This window comes from Strongylocentrotus purpuratus, unplaced genomic scaffold, assembly GCF_000002235.5.
Source record: "Strongylocentrotus purpuratus isolate Spur 01 unplaced genomic scaffold, Spur_5.0 spur5_contig_870, whole genome shotgun sequence".
Taxonomy (NCBI): Eukaryota; Metazoa; Echinodermata; class Echinoidea; order Camarodonta; family Strongylocentrotidae; genus Strongylocentrotus; species Strongylocentrotus purpuratus.
The window spans coordinates 662,774-678,170 of NW_022145580.1; the positions used below are offsets into that span (position 1 = coordinate 662,774).

At 38.3% G+C, this 15,397-nt stretch overlaps 1 protein-coding gene across 1 annotated transcript; it reads right to left on the bottom strand.

Annotated features, from left to right (window-relative positions):
- Positions 1–2,946: 2,946 nt before the first annotated feature.
- LOC100892940 lies at positions 2,947–12,539 on the bottom strand. The gene is made up of 6 exons (XM_011666823.2): positions 12,236–12,539; positions 9,719–9,889; positions 8,009–8,290; positions 5,345–7,507; positions 4,929–5,059; positions 2,947–4,089 (listed from the first exon to the last, which is right to left on the bottom strand). Exons 2-6 carry the CDS (start codon positions 9,777–9,779, stop codon positions 3,871–3,873), a joined length of 2,856 nt encoding a protein of 951 aa, XP_011665125.2. The 5' UTR covers positions 9,780–9,889; positions 12,236–12,539; the 3' UTR covers positions 2,947–3,870.
- Positions 12,540–15,397: the final 2,858 nt, after the last annotated feature.

Here is a 15,397-nt window from a genome sequence, read left to right on the forward strand (position 1 = left end):
TTCTTGCTTATAATCTCCCTCTATCCCTCTGTCAACCTATCCATTCATCCACCCATCTATCTGTCTACATTTCTGTCTGTTTATCATTCAATCTTTCTGATCACAGTATATATATGGTGATTGGAAAGTCAAGAGCCAGAGCTCGTATTCCTTTGGAAAAGTTTAGATTTGTAAATGATATATTTTTCTTTGCACTGAATCAATGTTTATACAAAAAATTATCTACATATCTACGTGTCTATCTAAACGATTTTCTTTATATATATCGAACTATATATCTGTTTCTATTTTCTATAATCTATCTCATTGTAGCTACTGAGTGAATATGACATGTCCCACCAATTATCTAAGTAAATCGTGTTTGTATAACAAAAAATATTTTGTATGGTTATTATGACGCCTAATGACATTGCTATTATTGTTTATTTTGAGCGTGTTTTTTCTTTTCTTTTTAAGTATGCCGTTTGTTAGATAAAGTTATTCTGTTTACAAAAAGGATTTGAAGTATCATTTATAACCAAACATGTTGCCATGTTGAGCCAGAGCTCATTGAACGCAACTTACTTCTATTGATGTTGCTCGAAGGGTAAAGCTTGTGCAACGGTAATACACAAAATTATTCAGATGGTGAATAATGGAAGAAAAAAAGTAAAGTCAGCACTCTCAATTACCTTATTCTAGCTAATTGTGTTTCCATTCGGTTCCAGCCCTTTAACCAGTATACTGAAACATTCCTCATCGTTATGTGTATAATGATCTGACTTGTATGAACTATTGAATAATTATATGAAATAGTACTCGATATGTACTGCCTTCTTGTGAGAATTAATGTACATGTTTATTGTTTCTTTGAATTATTTAAGATCAATGTTTTCGTACATATTATCTATAAATTATGGTATTCTCAAAGTGCGATGTGTAATTTTTTTGGAGATCCGAAATACATTTTGTTGAATTAGCTGTGTAATCAAATGAAATGATTCATATGAAACAGCGATCGAAACATTTAATAAATTATATTTTTGAATCTCAATATCAAATTTGTTCGTTTTGTGTTTATATTTAGTAGGCCAATTAAGTTTTAAAGTTTTAGGGAGGAGTGGGGGTAATAAGTACCACCACCATTCTCACTTTACTCTAAAACTAAAACATATAAAGTCCATTTTTTTGTTTAATATGAAATGGATTGAGAAACGAATCATCACCATTTGCATATTGCGAAGGAAACCCCCATCAATAATAAATAAATATGCGCACAAAACTGATGTCATTTTGCTTAGATTGACATAAAAGATAAAATTAATAATTATCAACTTGGCCAGCTATTAAACTCATTTTCTGTTTCGTTTTTGTGTACTATGTGTACTTCTGAACTTGTCAGTTTCGGCGGCCATCTTGAACTTACGTGTATATTAATTTCTTTGTGATAATGTCCGTATCAGGACATTTACACCCTAGACAATTACCTCTCTAAAAATCCCCCAGGACAATTACCCCCAAGGTCATTTGCCAAAAGACAAGATATCACGTTTCAATCCCCCTAACCCCAAACACACACGCACACAGGGGATGATCATCCTAGAGCTTAATTTTCGGAGGGTAATTTTCCGGGGGCGATAGTCCTTCTGGGGTGATTGTCCTTGGGGGTGATTGTCCGTTTGGGGTGGTTGTCCTTGTGGGTAATTGTCCTGCTGGTAAATAGCCGGGGTGATTGTCCAGGGGGTAATTGTCCTCGAACCGATGATCTCATTTTTGTTTGATAAGTTCATTGCTATAATGATTGATTTTATGATCATAATCATTATCCTTGACCTCGACAAACGCCACAACATAGCAAGTGCAGCGTTAATCATCATCACTATCATCATCATCAGCAGCAGCAGCATCAGCTTCATCAACACCACCATCGTTAACATCGGTGTCTTCGTCATCATAAAATCAAATCTGAGAGTTGTCAAAATCATCTTCACAACCATTATTCTCATCACACTCACCGACGCCCAACCCCCTCCGAGAATTGTAACCCGACAGAATTTATTTAACAACACAATAAGTAAAGGTTGACACCGGAAGATACCGAGTCGAGAAATAATGTTCCAAGTTCTGTGCTTTAACATGTTAAGTTTAATACATGTACTCGTAAAAGCAGTTCTAGCTTCAGTACTCAACTTTGGTAATAAATGCATAGTAAATGAAGTATCACGAATCGTTATAGATGAAGTTTAAAAAAAAAATCTATTGACAAAAATATAATATACAGGGTTATTCGGGTTTAAAATATCTATTGGCAAAAATATAATATACAAGGTTATTCGTTACACCTGCTATACTTCCATGAAGCGATTTACAATGCATGGTTATAAGGAAAGATTAAGTACGAGAAAATAAATGACAATAAAGCTATTAGCCTATGTCCTAATGGCCCATTTAAATCTAAGATATATATATATATCATGCACCCATTTTTACTTGGTAGAATAAAGGCTTTATGTTTAGGTACAAACAACAAAATGCTGTATATGCGTTTTAATAGAGAGAACATTATTTTGGTTGAAACTGGAGTGTCATTTACGTTCATAGAAACGTTATCGATGACTTATGGAAAATACGAGTTTAATACATACAGATTTTGAATGAAATATCTTCCATGCTGGACACATGGGACGTGATTTAATGGAAAGAAATCAGACAGTATAAATAGAGAAGAATATACCCCAGATGTTATATCGCGAAAAATGTAGAAACACGAATAAAAAGGCGTAGAATCTGAATCACTTACTTGTTTCATTTCATTCATGAAATCTCATCAGAATATAACATTTCAACGTTAATGGTTCATTGTCTGATTGTGATACAGATTGTTTGTTAAATTACTTCATTTTGAATGCTCAATGTGACTAGGTTAATTGCGTTATTCCTGTTACTGTTTCAACATTTACTGTTTTGATATTTGAAGAACATATTTATCAGAAAGAAATGTTTCAATGAACGTCAGTTTATGTAGTTCTTTGTATATTGAATGTTTTGCAAATAGGTGCTTTACGTAGCGGTGAAAATCAAGATTTGAAGTATAACAAATTGTACAAACAGTTCCTAAACAAACATAGAAATTCACCCGTACTTTCGTTGATAAATATAATATTAATTTTCTCTAGCTTCAGCCCTTTCTTCCTTTCATTATTTGAGCTAAGCTTGGGTTATGAAAAGTGCATAATAATATTTGCATAGTTATTATATTTTGTAAAGGCACATATTATATTGAACATAAGAAAAAGAATACGAGTTGCATAGAAAATTACGATGTACACATTTAGAATCAGTTATAAACAGTGACCGGGTTCACATCCAACATCACTCTCTTTGTCTTCTCCAAACCATGAGCAAGGTATAAGTCGGAAAAAAAAATTCATTTTGGTTTAAATACCTGTAGATTCATTAAAATTACAAAACCACTATGTGTAATTCATGTATCATCGAAATCGTTCGTTTTATATCTCATCGGCCATTACTGTAAATATTCCTTACCTTACACTATTTATAATACACGTACAGTATGTGAATGAAGGTGACATTACTGAAAATAATATAATTCTTACAGAAATAAGAGTTGTACCAAAGTTATGTGATTAATCAAATTATACAAGAGATGAAGAATACTCCGAACCAAGGCAAGATTACTAGAAGAATACAAGAAGTTAGTTACCCGAATCTATTACAAAAATGTTCCTCATTAAAAAGTTAATGCATTCCAACTTCCACCTGTTATCACAAACAGCGGTCTCATTACAAGGATGATATTATTAATATGTTCTATTCGTTCTGTATTACATTTCGTCATTATTTTGCGAGACACGGCCAGAATAAACGACTTCAAACTTCATTAACTTGAAACTCTAGGGGGCGGGCGGAGAATGCAGGAAGATAACCGAATCGATCAGTGCGTGGAACGTAGACCCACATCCAGTCGTTTTCTCGCTGCATGGCTGAGTTTACAACGACAATCTCTCCACGCTGTGCTTCAACCTCGTCCACTTCGCCTGGGGTATAAGCATGTGTGGTGACGTATACTTCTGTCACACCCGGTGACGTCTGTTTGAAATGTAACGGAGTAACAAATATGAACATCAATCTTCTTTCTGCATCCTATCTGGTACCTAGTTCGTTTACCGTCTTAAAATGAGATTTTCACAATAACAATAATAAAGTGTTTTAACTGGATCCGGGCCTATACAACTTTTTGCTCCCATGACATTGTATGCCTCAGTCTTGATAGTTAATTGTCTTTAAGGAAACCTCACCCCAAAACATCAGTGCAGTTATTCTGAAAAATTAGATTTATTCCTGCCCTTTGATGTACAATATTCCCTACGAAAATATACATCTTGCCACATATAAATGACTTCCCTCATGCATGCAATTACCATATCAATTATGTCGATCTGTATTATAATTGTGTTTTAGGTTGTAATGTCCTGTGTACGTCTTGCATTTTGTTATATTGTGACTTTTAATGTTTTGTATCTTCCACATTTGTCAATTATTTTATGGGTTCACCCACTTCCCTCAAGCCATCGGCTTTATTGGGTGCTAATGATCCAGTACACTTCTCAATGTATATATATTGTATGTGATTTTTTTTTAAGAAATAATAACTTGAATTGAAATTGAACTGAGATATAAAAATGGAGATATTCTTGGCATGGGGGCGTGACATGGGCGCAGCCATTTTCTTGAAAATGTAACGTACCAGGTGAAGTTGTACAGTCATGTATCATGCACCAAACTTTAGTTGGAAAGACTTTTTAAATCAATAACAAAACTTTTACTTTTCAACGAGGAAAAACGGAGGCAGGTAAACATGTCAGAGGTAAAAATGTCAGAGGTAAAAATGTCAGGGGTAAAAATGTCAGAGGCTTCCAACTGCTTACCAATACCAGTCTGGGGTCCTGTGTCCTGGGAAGTGACGAATACGTGGTAGGGATTCGACGAACAGAACTTTGATTGACTTCAGTACGCAATGTTCTTGGGTCACTCCGGGGATTTCCTGTCCCTTTACTATCTGCAGAACAGAGTGAAAAAATATGTATCATATGTAAAAACCAGAGTAAAATGTTGTATTAGTATTCATGATATGCTTCTGATAGACAAGAGAGAAAATGCATATATCATATTATGAAGAGGACCTTTTTCAAGTATCATATCTACAGTTAAAGAGGCAAAAATATCAAACTAACCAAAACCTTTTACTGTCTTTGTTTTAATTGACCATTCTCTTTCAAGTAATATCTCTAAACGTCTGTAAATGCGAAAATATCCCAGTTTCTGACTTGAAGAATGCACTTACTTTTCCTAGCTCCTTTGATCCAGTTCACTCTGGCGGTGCCAACTTGACCTCTATCACTGGATACCGGCCGAGGTGGCTTCTGATCAGGTAGCTGGTTCGTAGAAGTTGTGTGAATGTGACCACCTACATAGTGAGTTGATGCGTGTCTTTGAGCAATTCTCTTCGAGCTTTGGTTCCAATCCTCAATGATCCTCTGTACACGTGATATCTCATTCCTGCCCTGCGGTTCACCAGGCAAGGTTTCTCCAGACTCGGAACATCTTTCCTTGGTCTTCGTCCCTTCATGTAGCTGTGGAGGTGCCTCAGATTGTTCTTGGACTAACAGTGCCTCAAGGACTTCGTCTCCTTCAATGGTTCGTCGGATTTTACGATTCTGCTTCTGAGAAAGCTTCTCCTCCACTGCGCGTACATTCGTAGTGGACCGACGCTGAGGAGTCGTCTGAGGACGTAGGGTGTTCAGTGTTGATGGGGCTGGCAAGGAACGTCTGTATTCTATATGGGATGACTTCTTAGGCTTGAATTCAGCGTGTCTAGTTGGAGGCTTCGGCTTTGCTGAAATATCCTGCACTTCTCTTGAACTTTCCTCGATGCTGTTCGTCCTTACGATTCGTGCTTTTCTGATCGCATTGTTGACAAAAGATGGAGTTTCTACAAGTCTCTTTGTATCCAAATCTTTAGGAATGTAATACATTCCCTCGTCTAGAATTTGGCGATTGAGAGTAGGGACATTCCCGTTCCTGCCGAGCGAATCATCAGAATTTCTGACATTCCTTTCACTTCGTTTCTTCTGTTGAATCGTCCTTGATGGCCGTTGCTGATGTGACGGCTTGGTTTGAGCACCTTTAGACAAGATTGCGGCACACTCTTCACCCTCGGTCGAGTGGCTGTTGGTGGCGCTCTCCCAAGAGGATGTGCTTGACCGGCTTTCTTTCTTGTGTGCAACATCTTTTTCAACGGTTTCTTTTATTCCCATCATATAGCTTTTCAGAGCACCTTGCATATTTTGTCTGTCGAGAGTTGAGTTAGGTGTCATCCGAGGAGATGGGCTCGCTTTAGGCAAATCAGCGAAGAGGTCAGGTTTTGAAGACAGCTTGGAAGATGTTCTTTGTCCTTCCGACCTTCTTCTGTTTTGTGAAAATCTACCATTTTGCTTAGCCGCAATGCTAACGGCTGGAGACATTCCTAACTGACCACTCCTCTCCAATGAATGTCTCATCCTTCTTTGTACAGCCGCGGATTTGGCGGGCGAACTCGACCAAATACTCTCGTAATCGTGAATACTTGCATTCATCTTCTTTGAGCCCTCTTTTGGCGGACTGTTCGTCATTATACCAGCGATGTATTCTAGATTCACATACGTATGTTCGTTTGGTTTATCCAAAGCATTCACCAGACTTTCCCGTGAAGAGGAAGGTTTGATTTTACGGTTATTCGATGTTCGTCCGTTTCGTCTCGAGCGTCTCTCTCGTGCTGATGCGCGTTTGGGAATCTTGTAGAACGCGCTCTGATTGGTCGGCTTAGCTGTCGATTTTGGTCCAGGAGAGTTATCCATATTCGTGAGGTCACCAAGCACTGATCTCTGGTTTTTCGACACATGGTCATCTTTAAGCTTATGTTGAATGCGAGATCGAGGTTGAGACACTTCCTCCTTAGATTTGGAATTCATCCAGTTGTTATTCACATTGTTATTAACTGTGAACTTCTGTTCATTTCCCTCGTCGACTGTTTGAAGACGCACACCATTGGTTCGATCAGGGGAGAATAGTTGCTGTTGACTTTCGTTGGTCGGGAGGCTGTGTAGGCTGATGAGATCAATTTGATCAAAGTCTACTTCATCCAGAGTTGGAAGACAGCGCCTCTGTCTCACCCAAGATGGGATAGTACTTTCTTTATTTCTCTTATCATGTAACCCTGACCAGTTATGTAACGATGCGGTCGTGGTGTCCAGTGTTCTGGACCTGTTCGCAGCGCCACCCGGAGAGCTGGTGGTGAGATGAGAGAACTTGGCACTCATGAAGGTCTCCTCGAAGAAGACAATGGAACCAAGTGTTCCATCAGGGTTCAGGGTGTCGTTGTGATGACTCTGCTCTGCTCTCATTGGATGCAGTAGGTCCACACGCTCCGATGAGAGTTTGGTATCCAACTCGACGACTTTTGTAACATCTATCAAATGACAGAGAAAATATTTATGATTTACCATGGCACTTTCAATTAATTACAATGAGCAGATAGTGATGAATTTGATGTCTTCATTGAATCTAATCTTGACTACGAAGTATTTACAGAAGTTATTTGTTGAATATTATATGTTTGACGAAGTATATGTACATAATGAAGATAGCCTTGCCAATTTATAACCGCCGTCAGACAAGAGACATGTAAGAGAGGCGCCTTCAAAGCCTTATCGTCGATAATATCTAGATCTTCGACATGCTATGCTTTTAATGTATTTGATATCATATAATAAATATTTTTCACCCACCACCGACCACTGGACGATCTGACAGTAATGTAATACCCATTTTAGACTAAGAATGAAATTTATAAAACCTTTCCAGAGACACCCAGTACATGATAAGAATTAAAGAATATCGTAAACAGCGCCGTCGTTAAATGGTGGAGTTCTTAAGTCAAGGACTGTGGGATCATAAGAGATAGATCTACCTTGTCCAATGAAGACATTTCCATCCGTATAGTAATCCGTCGGAGACCGAATCTCAGCGAGTTTCTTATCCTGGGCAGAAGGAGTAGCGGTGGTGGTAGAAGTGGTAGACGAAACCTTTTCTTTCTTCTCTGATGGCCCAAGATACACACCTCCTGAACTGCCGGGGGACATCGGGGGAACAACGTCTAGCTCTTTCTGAGTGAAGGGGTGCGCCAGCGTACCCCTCGCTTTGACAGGTCGGGAGCCTGATGAAGAATGTCGCGAGTTTGATCGTTGCCCTCCTGTGTTTCAAGAAGAACAGTAATTCATTTTTTTTTAGATGTTTAGATGTATTCATTCGCTTCGAATTATGTACATGTAGTAAGCAATGTAAATGATTAAGATAATTATATCCGATATAAAATGTATTTAATGACCAACATTTCAAGGCAATTATCAATTTTTTAAAAACCATACCCCCCCCCCCCCCCCCCCTTGAAAATCTTCTTGTTATTCATTAGGGAAAATATAAATATCTACATTGTTTGGATTGCCTGGAGTGTGCATTCAGACAAACTGCTTTCACATCGAATTCCTTTAAAAGATTTCCCCCATACCCTTAATGAGGAACCGGTCTTCTCTCATTAAATTAGACTTAAGCGGGGATTAAGCAATGACTCCATCAGTAGACCATGTCACAAAAGAGCTTAATGATGAAACCTTAGTAACATTATGCGCTTGGTTGACTCCCTTTCAAATTTCACAATGTGGCATTAAAGCGTGTTTTAATCCTTAAAACAGTTTTCTAAAGAACACTAGTGGCTTTCACTTAGAGCGAGGATGTTCGGGAGATTTGTATCTCATTGAGAAAAAGACGTCACATTTACATTCACCGATGTCTGTTGATCATACAGTTTTATAATGACCATCAGGGCCATTGAGCTATTTACTTCAACGAGATGTGCATATTTTGAAAGATGAAACGGGAAGGACCCAAACAGGAGAGGTATCTTCATCCAAATTCTAATCGACCCATACACGATTTAGCAGGAAGAACGGGCAACTTTACAACATCCATTTTATTATATAAATCACTAAAATGATATCATAATTAAGTGAATAAATCTGAGGAACACCATGCTTAAAGCAAACAATTTATTAAAGAAATAGATGCAAACGTTTTCGAGAGATACAACTCTCTTTATCAAGGAATACATCTACTGACTAGAAGAAATGTTGGTCTACAAGACTGATCGACGCATTACTACGGAAGCGTGGATGCAGCCTGGCCTAATTTTCACCCTTTCGTTCACATTGGATCCTTCTTTTTCATCACGATTATCGGTAATCCAAATTAAAATATTTTTAGTTACCTCATTCATTTTAAATGTTACCATCTAATTTCATTGGTCATCGATTAAAGAGGTAAAACTAAAAGCACAATCATTATGTGTGGATTGGTAATTCAATCCGAGACCAGGATAATAATAAGCCCCCCCCCCCCCCCCCGGAAATCTTCTTTCTTTCTTTTTTTACTTTAAAAAAAAAAAATACTTTAATACATTTTTTCTTCTAAAAAACGGTGTAAAAAACAAAACTTTAATGTGACTATTATGATTAAGATTATGATCGTCAAATTAATTCATTTTTCTGAACTCTGAAATACAACTCACGTATTCATCTTTCATAGAAAAAAGAAAGAGCTGTACAGATGAGGTACATGTATTTACCATGTCTAGAATGTTTTCCTAGTTTCCAAAGAGAACCAGCACCCGGACATAAAATAGGCATCTTGCTTCGAAAGACCCTTCTCCAGGCACCAGTAAAGGTTTATACGGAAACCATGAAGAGGCGAAGTCGCTCCGAAGGAGGTGTCATCTGGTTGCTGCTTTCATGCAAGCCTGTGATGAGAATGAAATCAGTGGTAGGAGAAACAAAACAAAACAAACAAAATCAGAAAATCATGATGACAATGATTATAGGCCCTTGTAAAGAGGATTGTTTAGTGATGAATTCCACATGAAAACGGATGTATGTATACGATACAATCGTGTCGTAATTATGCTTGAAGGGTTACACGACTATGTAATTATTTTGTTCTTATATGCATGCATGTATATTTAGAAATAAATAAATAGAGAGGCCCCTCCCAGGGGCGAATCCAGGAATTTCTTCCCGGGAGGGGGGGGGGGGGGGCACACGGGAGGGGGGTAAGAGGACATATATATATTAAATATATTTTTTGATCCCCCCAAAAATCGCAATGAATCAGCCAGCCGCTGAATAAGCGGGGGGGGGGGGGTGGTTAAGAGGCACATTTTTTTTTTTTGGTCCCGAATATTTGAAAATCGCGCCGGCTGCAAATTCGCTCGGTGGGGGGCGGTGCACACTATTTTTTTTTTGGCCGGGGGGGGGGGGGGGACGTCCCTGTTTGTCAGTACATTTTTGGCGAATTTGGGGCTGATTATAACACTTTTAGGCCGGGGGGCACGTGCCCCCTTTTGCCCCCCCCCCCTCCTGGATCCGTTCCTGCCTCCAGATCCAGCCGGCGGCGAGGGAGCGGGCCCCATTCGTGAGAAAATATTTAGCGGCGACTCAGTCGACCGGTCGAATAAGCGGGGGAGGGGGGGGGGGGGGTGGAGCTCTATTTTTTGTTAATCAACACCCCCGCCCCATTTTGGGGGCCAGTGGAGGGGGTGACCCCTGGTCTCTCCTCCCTGGCTTCGCTACACATACTATAATAGTCACAGTAATATTTTCAACAAACGTTATTTCAAATATTATCAGAAATGATTGATGATTAGTAATGTAGTCATCATCTTCTTCTTCCATTGAGTACAGTCCTCTTTGTATAGTCGTATTTGGCTGATTGCAATCATAGCATTGTCCACAACATTGTATGATATCGGTGTTAGATAACGGTAACTACACATAATTATCATCGGTGTAATCCTTGCACTACGTCAGAAAATAGATGAAGAATCAAGAAAAAACCCTGAAGTGATCTGACATTTAATTAAGCTCAGACTGCAATTTTGTGTATTGTTAGTGTAGGTATTTTGTTAACTATAGGGCCCCGCTCACAAGCTTGGCTTCTAAAGGGGTCCTAAAACCATTCAGTTTATGATGTAATCAAGTTAGAATATGTTGATCGATGTACTTCTATACCAGTCTCTTTTTTATGTTACAGATTATATAATGTTTTGAATAAAATGAACTGAACTGAAGATTAGCCCGGTCTTATTTCGTTGATTGTACCTTCAATGCTAAGATTTTGCGCTAACGTCATGTGTGGTAGTCCAGTTACAATTGTTGAAGATTCAAAGTGGACAATTTGGTTGGACATTAGACTGACCAGTATCTTGATTAAACTAACGCATATTATTGGTCAGTTTGACCAATAATCCTGTTCATATTTTTACTCAATGAATTGGATGACACAAGGTAACACACAAACTAGAATAAAGAATATCGGACAGGCCAATGATGGTCTGGATGGAGTGATGCACAAGTGACAAGATGAGGTCACTAGTATAATAGAGCATGGAGAGCAGAACAAAGATAAATCAATATCAAGACAAGATGGAGTTGAATAAAAAGAATACAATTCTAAAGATACAAAGGTAGAAGGGATATTTCTAAAGAAATCCCCGTTTTTTACAACGCACGTACTATTGAAAACATGTCATCTCTGACCAGTGGAGGCCGACGGATGTAAAAATGCATATTTCAAACTGTAAGGTGAACGCTACATAGTACACACAAATACACACAAGTACATTATGACACGAAGCATCTTAATGGATATAGGCCTACCCAGAGTAAATGAAATAAGGACTGCAATTCTCAAAAATGGATCATCCATCAAAATAAGATCAACCATACACAACAGCTTTGAAACGCGAATACGAGAACAATTACACATAATAAGTATATTATAATTTATCAAATTTATATTTAAAAGAACATGGGTTATAGCAACTATATGGATGGGTATACCCTCATTCTTCGTATGAATTTTCGATTAGCATTAATGTAAAACCAGGGAGGTGAGATCTCCCTGGTAAAATTCAGTTGTATTGAACATTTTAGTAGCGAGGAAACATATTAAAAAGATATCATTAATTCTACATGAGCATTAAAAAAAAAAACTCGCAGATCATTCTGGTATATTTTATATTGAGGATATATAACATAAATCTTGTTCGCAGGACATGTCTGAATATAATAGCTATAAATCATCTTACCTGCTGTAACTGATTCGCCGCTAGGTGTCAAGTCCTCATTATAACCTCATCTCAAACCGCAGAGCACACGACTCGACCACCAGTATATTACACTTGTAAATTTGAAGATGTGAGCCCGCGACCAATTCAATTCAATTTCTAAACGTCAAGTTTAAACAGTTAAGCTCCTCTCCAGACTCCTCATTGAATATCAACGGTTCTCAAACACGGTGGGAATTCAAATAAAGCACGCATGTGGTAGGCGGTTTTGATGTACATGTAGAAAGGTTGACCCTGAAAACTACTGCAAGAAGGCTAAGTCAATTTGTCATTTGTCAACGGCAGTGATATACACTGAAACCCATCAAGCATTGCATTCCGATGCATAAAATGCCTTACCAATAACATGTATGCAGCTTTGAAAAAGGTTAGCGGGGTCGAGCGAATCTGAGTGAGGCTAGGATTTAAAACATGTAGTGTTGAATCACGAACCATATTCCATCTTCTAAAGCTTGATACATTATTAATTCGACATTTATGTCATTCTAACATTTTTCTTAATAACTTGCATTTCTGAAGAGTAAAAATTTATAGCAATTTGGATTCGATTTTTTACTGATCAATTTTACAATACGAGACAACTTCCTTGTTGAGAGTCTGGATTGTAGACCAAATGACGCCGTTTCTGCACTGTTTTGTGTAGACTTTGCTCTTTTGCTTCATGTTTTGCCTACAAAGGTTGATTCCTAAATCAAATAGACCAGACAATAAGCGGTCGATTTGAAAAGAAGTGTAGTCGATCGTGCGAAGAATGGTGAAAAGTTTGATAATACAAAAGGTTTCCTTCTTTTTGTCGAAGTCTCTTGTCGACTCGACAGAGTGCTTTAGAAAAGAACAACTAATTCGCCACCTCCTTATTCCCTTGCATGACAAGCGCTTTCTTTCTCTCTCTCTCTCTCTCTCTCTCTCTCTCTCTCTCTCCCTCCCTCATTCCCTGTAACGTCACAATCAAAATTGAGTAAAAATTATTTGAATCTTTCAAATGGCCCAATAAAATCGTTCAGGTATATGTCCTTCGGATTGCGACCACAATTGTTGTGAGATACTATTAAAATAATTCCCATGGCCTCCAACGTACAGCTGTGACCGTCGCAGGTGTATAACGGCCGGGTCTGGTAAATATAGGCAGATGTATGCTATATGGTTCTTGAATAACTACAGCTGAATAAAAAGTTTTATTTACGTTGTCGGATACGTAGATAATCGGAGTAGAGGGAGGGGGGGGGGGGGGGGGGGGTGGGGCTTTGTTGACGGGAATATATATCAACATTATTCCACTAGATAGTTACTCAGAAAAACTAGTCCAAGCTATTGCCAACACTATTGCAAAGACTAAGATACATATAGGAGAGTTGGTAAACCATGTTTGAGGTGGCGTATACGGCCAAACAAAATACTAATATACATGTACGTCATGTTGTGACCAACTGAACATGCCGTGATGGAAAGCCTGCTGAAACCAAAGAGATATTACATTTGCTGAAACCGAAGTTGGCCGAACTCCGTGTCTAGTTGGCTCTGTAACCCTTTATATCACCACCCCCTCTACTGCTAATAATTATGTCAAGCTGCCGTGATATCGCACTCAATTTTAGCAATAGTTACTCAATACAGAGAGCGATATCACAGTATGTTAATTGAATAATTAATATTATTATCAACTTTACGAATCTCTTTCAGACGGACGAACTCTCGATCTCGGCCAAGTACACGTTTGCTTTTCCTATCTTTCTTTCACCCAACCCCAAATCATCAGTTTCATGATCAAAACAATGAAAATTCTCACGATAAAAGAGGTAATGAGGTATATGAAATACAAGGCCAAATCTTTTACAGCGACAGCCTTGTACAGACCTGTTTCTGAAGATCCTATTTTGAACCGTCCCATGAATTACTGAGATAGCCCATATGCTAGATCGACCTATAGCAGACCTGTTAAATTTGCTTCTCCCGCTAAAATAAAATAAGTACAAATCTGTTTAAATTCCATTTATAGTGTAGTATGTTAAAGATTAAACAGACAGTAAAATGTTCTATGATCTGCCGATCGTGTGTCACTCTTAAATTTTTCTTCACATAATTATACGTACATATGAGTGCATATAACTTATCACAAAATAATACACAAAGCTGCGAATAGAGATGGCATCCCCTTCTCTCTCTCTCTCTCTCTCTCTCTCTCTCTCTCTCTCTCTCTCTCTCCTGATTATATTTTCTCCATTCGATATCTCCTAGTTGTGGCTACCACACTCATGGCAGAGGGGGCACAGCTGTCCCCCATTTTTACTTCAAGTAACTCCAAAGTGCCCCTGTTTACATAGGAAAAGTGCCCCTTCCCCTTTTGATCTGTGATAAGTGCTCTTTTCATTTAGACACGTTTCCCTTTTCCTTTGACAAGTTCCCATTTTTCTTTGCAATAAGTGTCCATTTTCCATTCTTATAAGTGTCTTTTTTAATCTCTATTAAGTGCCCCTTTTCAGGTACGAGAAGTGCCCCTTTTTCACTTTTGATAAGTGCCCCCTTCACCTTTGATAATTGTCCTATTAATATCTGAGAGGTGCCCGTTTTACTTTGACAAGTGCCCCTTTTCCTTTGCAAAAAGTTCCTTTTCCCCTATTAATAACTACTAATAATAACTACCCCATTTTAACTCAGATAAGCGCATCTTTTATTTTCACATGTGTCCCTTTTCTTTTCTAATAAGTGCCCCTTTTCCTTATAAGTTCCCCCATTACAAAAAAGAGAATGAAAATTTCCCCTTTTCATTCTCATAAGAACCCTTTACATCTCTGATAAATTACCTTTTTCAGGTACGAGAAGTTACTCATTTTCACTTCAGATAAGTGTCCCATTCACCACCGATAATTGCCCCTACTCAAACCTGAGAGATGCTTGTTTTAATTTGACAAGTGGTCCTTTCCCTCTTGATAAGTGCTCTTTTCATCTCTGATAACTGCCCCTTTTATTTTCACACGGTCTCTTTTCCTTCTAATAAATGCTCTTTTCCCTTCTATTAGCGCCCTTCCCCTTCTCTTAATTATCCCTTTTCATGTCTGATAAGTGCCCCGATTATTCTAACATGTGTCTCGTTTCTTTTGAGCCACTTCCTCTTTTCATATAAAC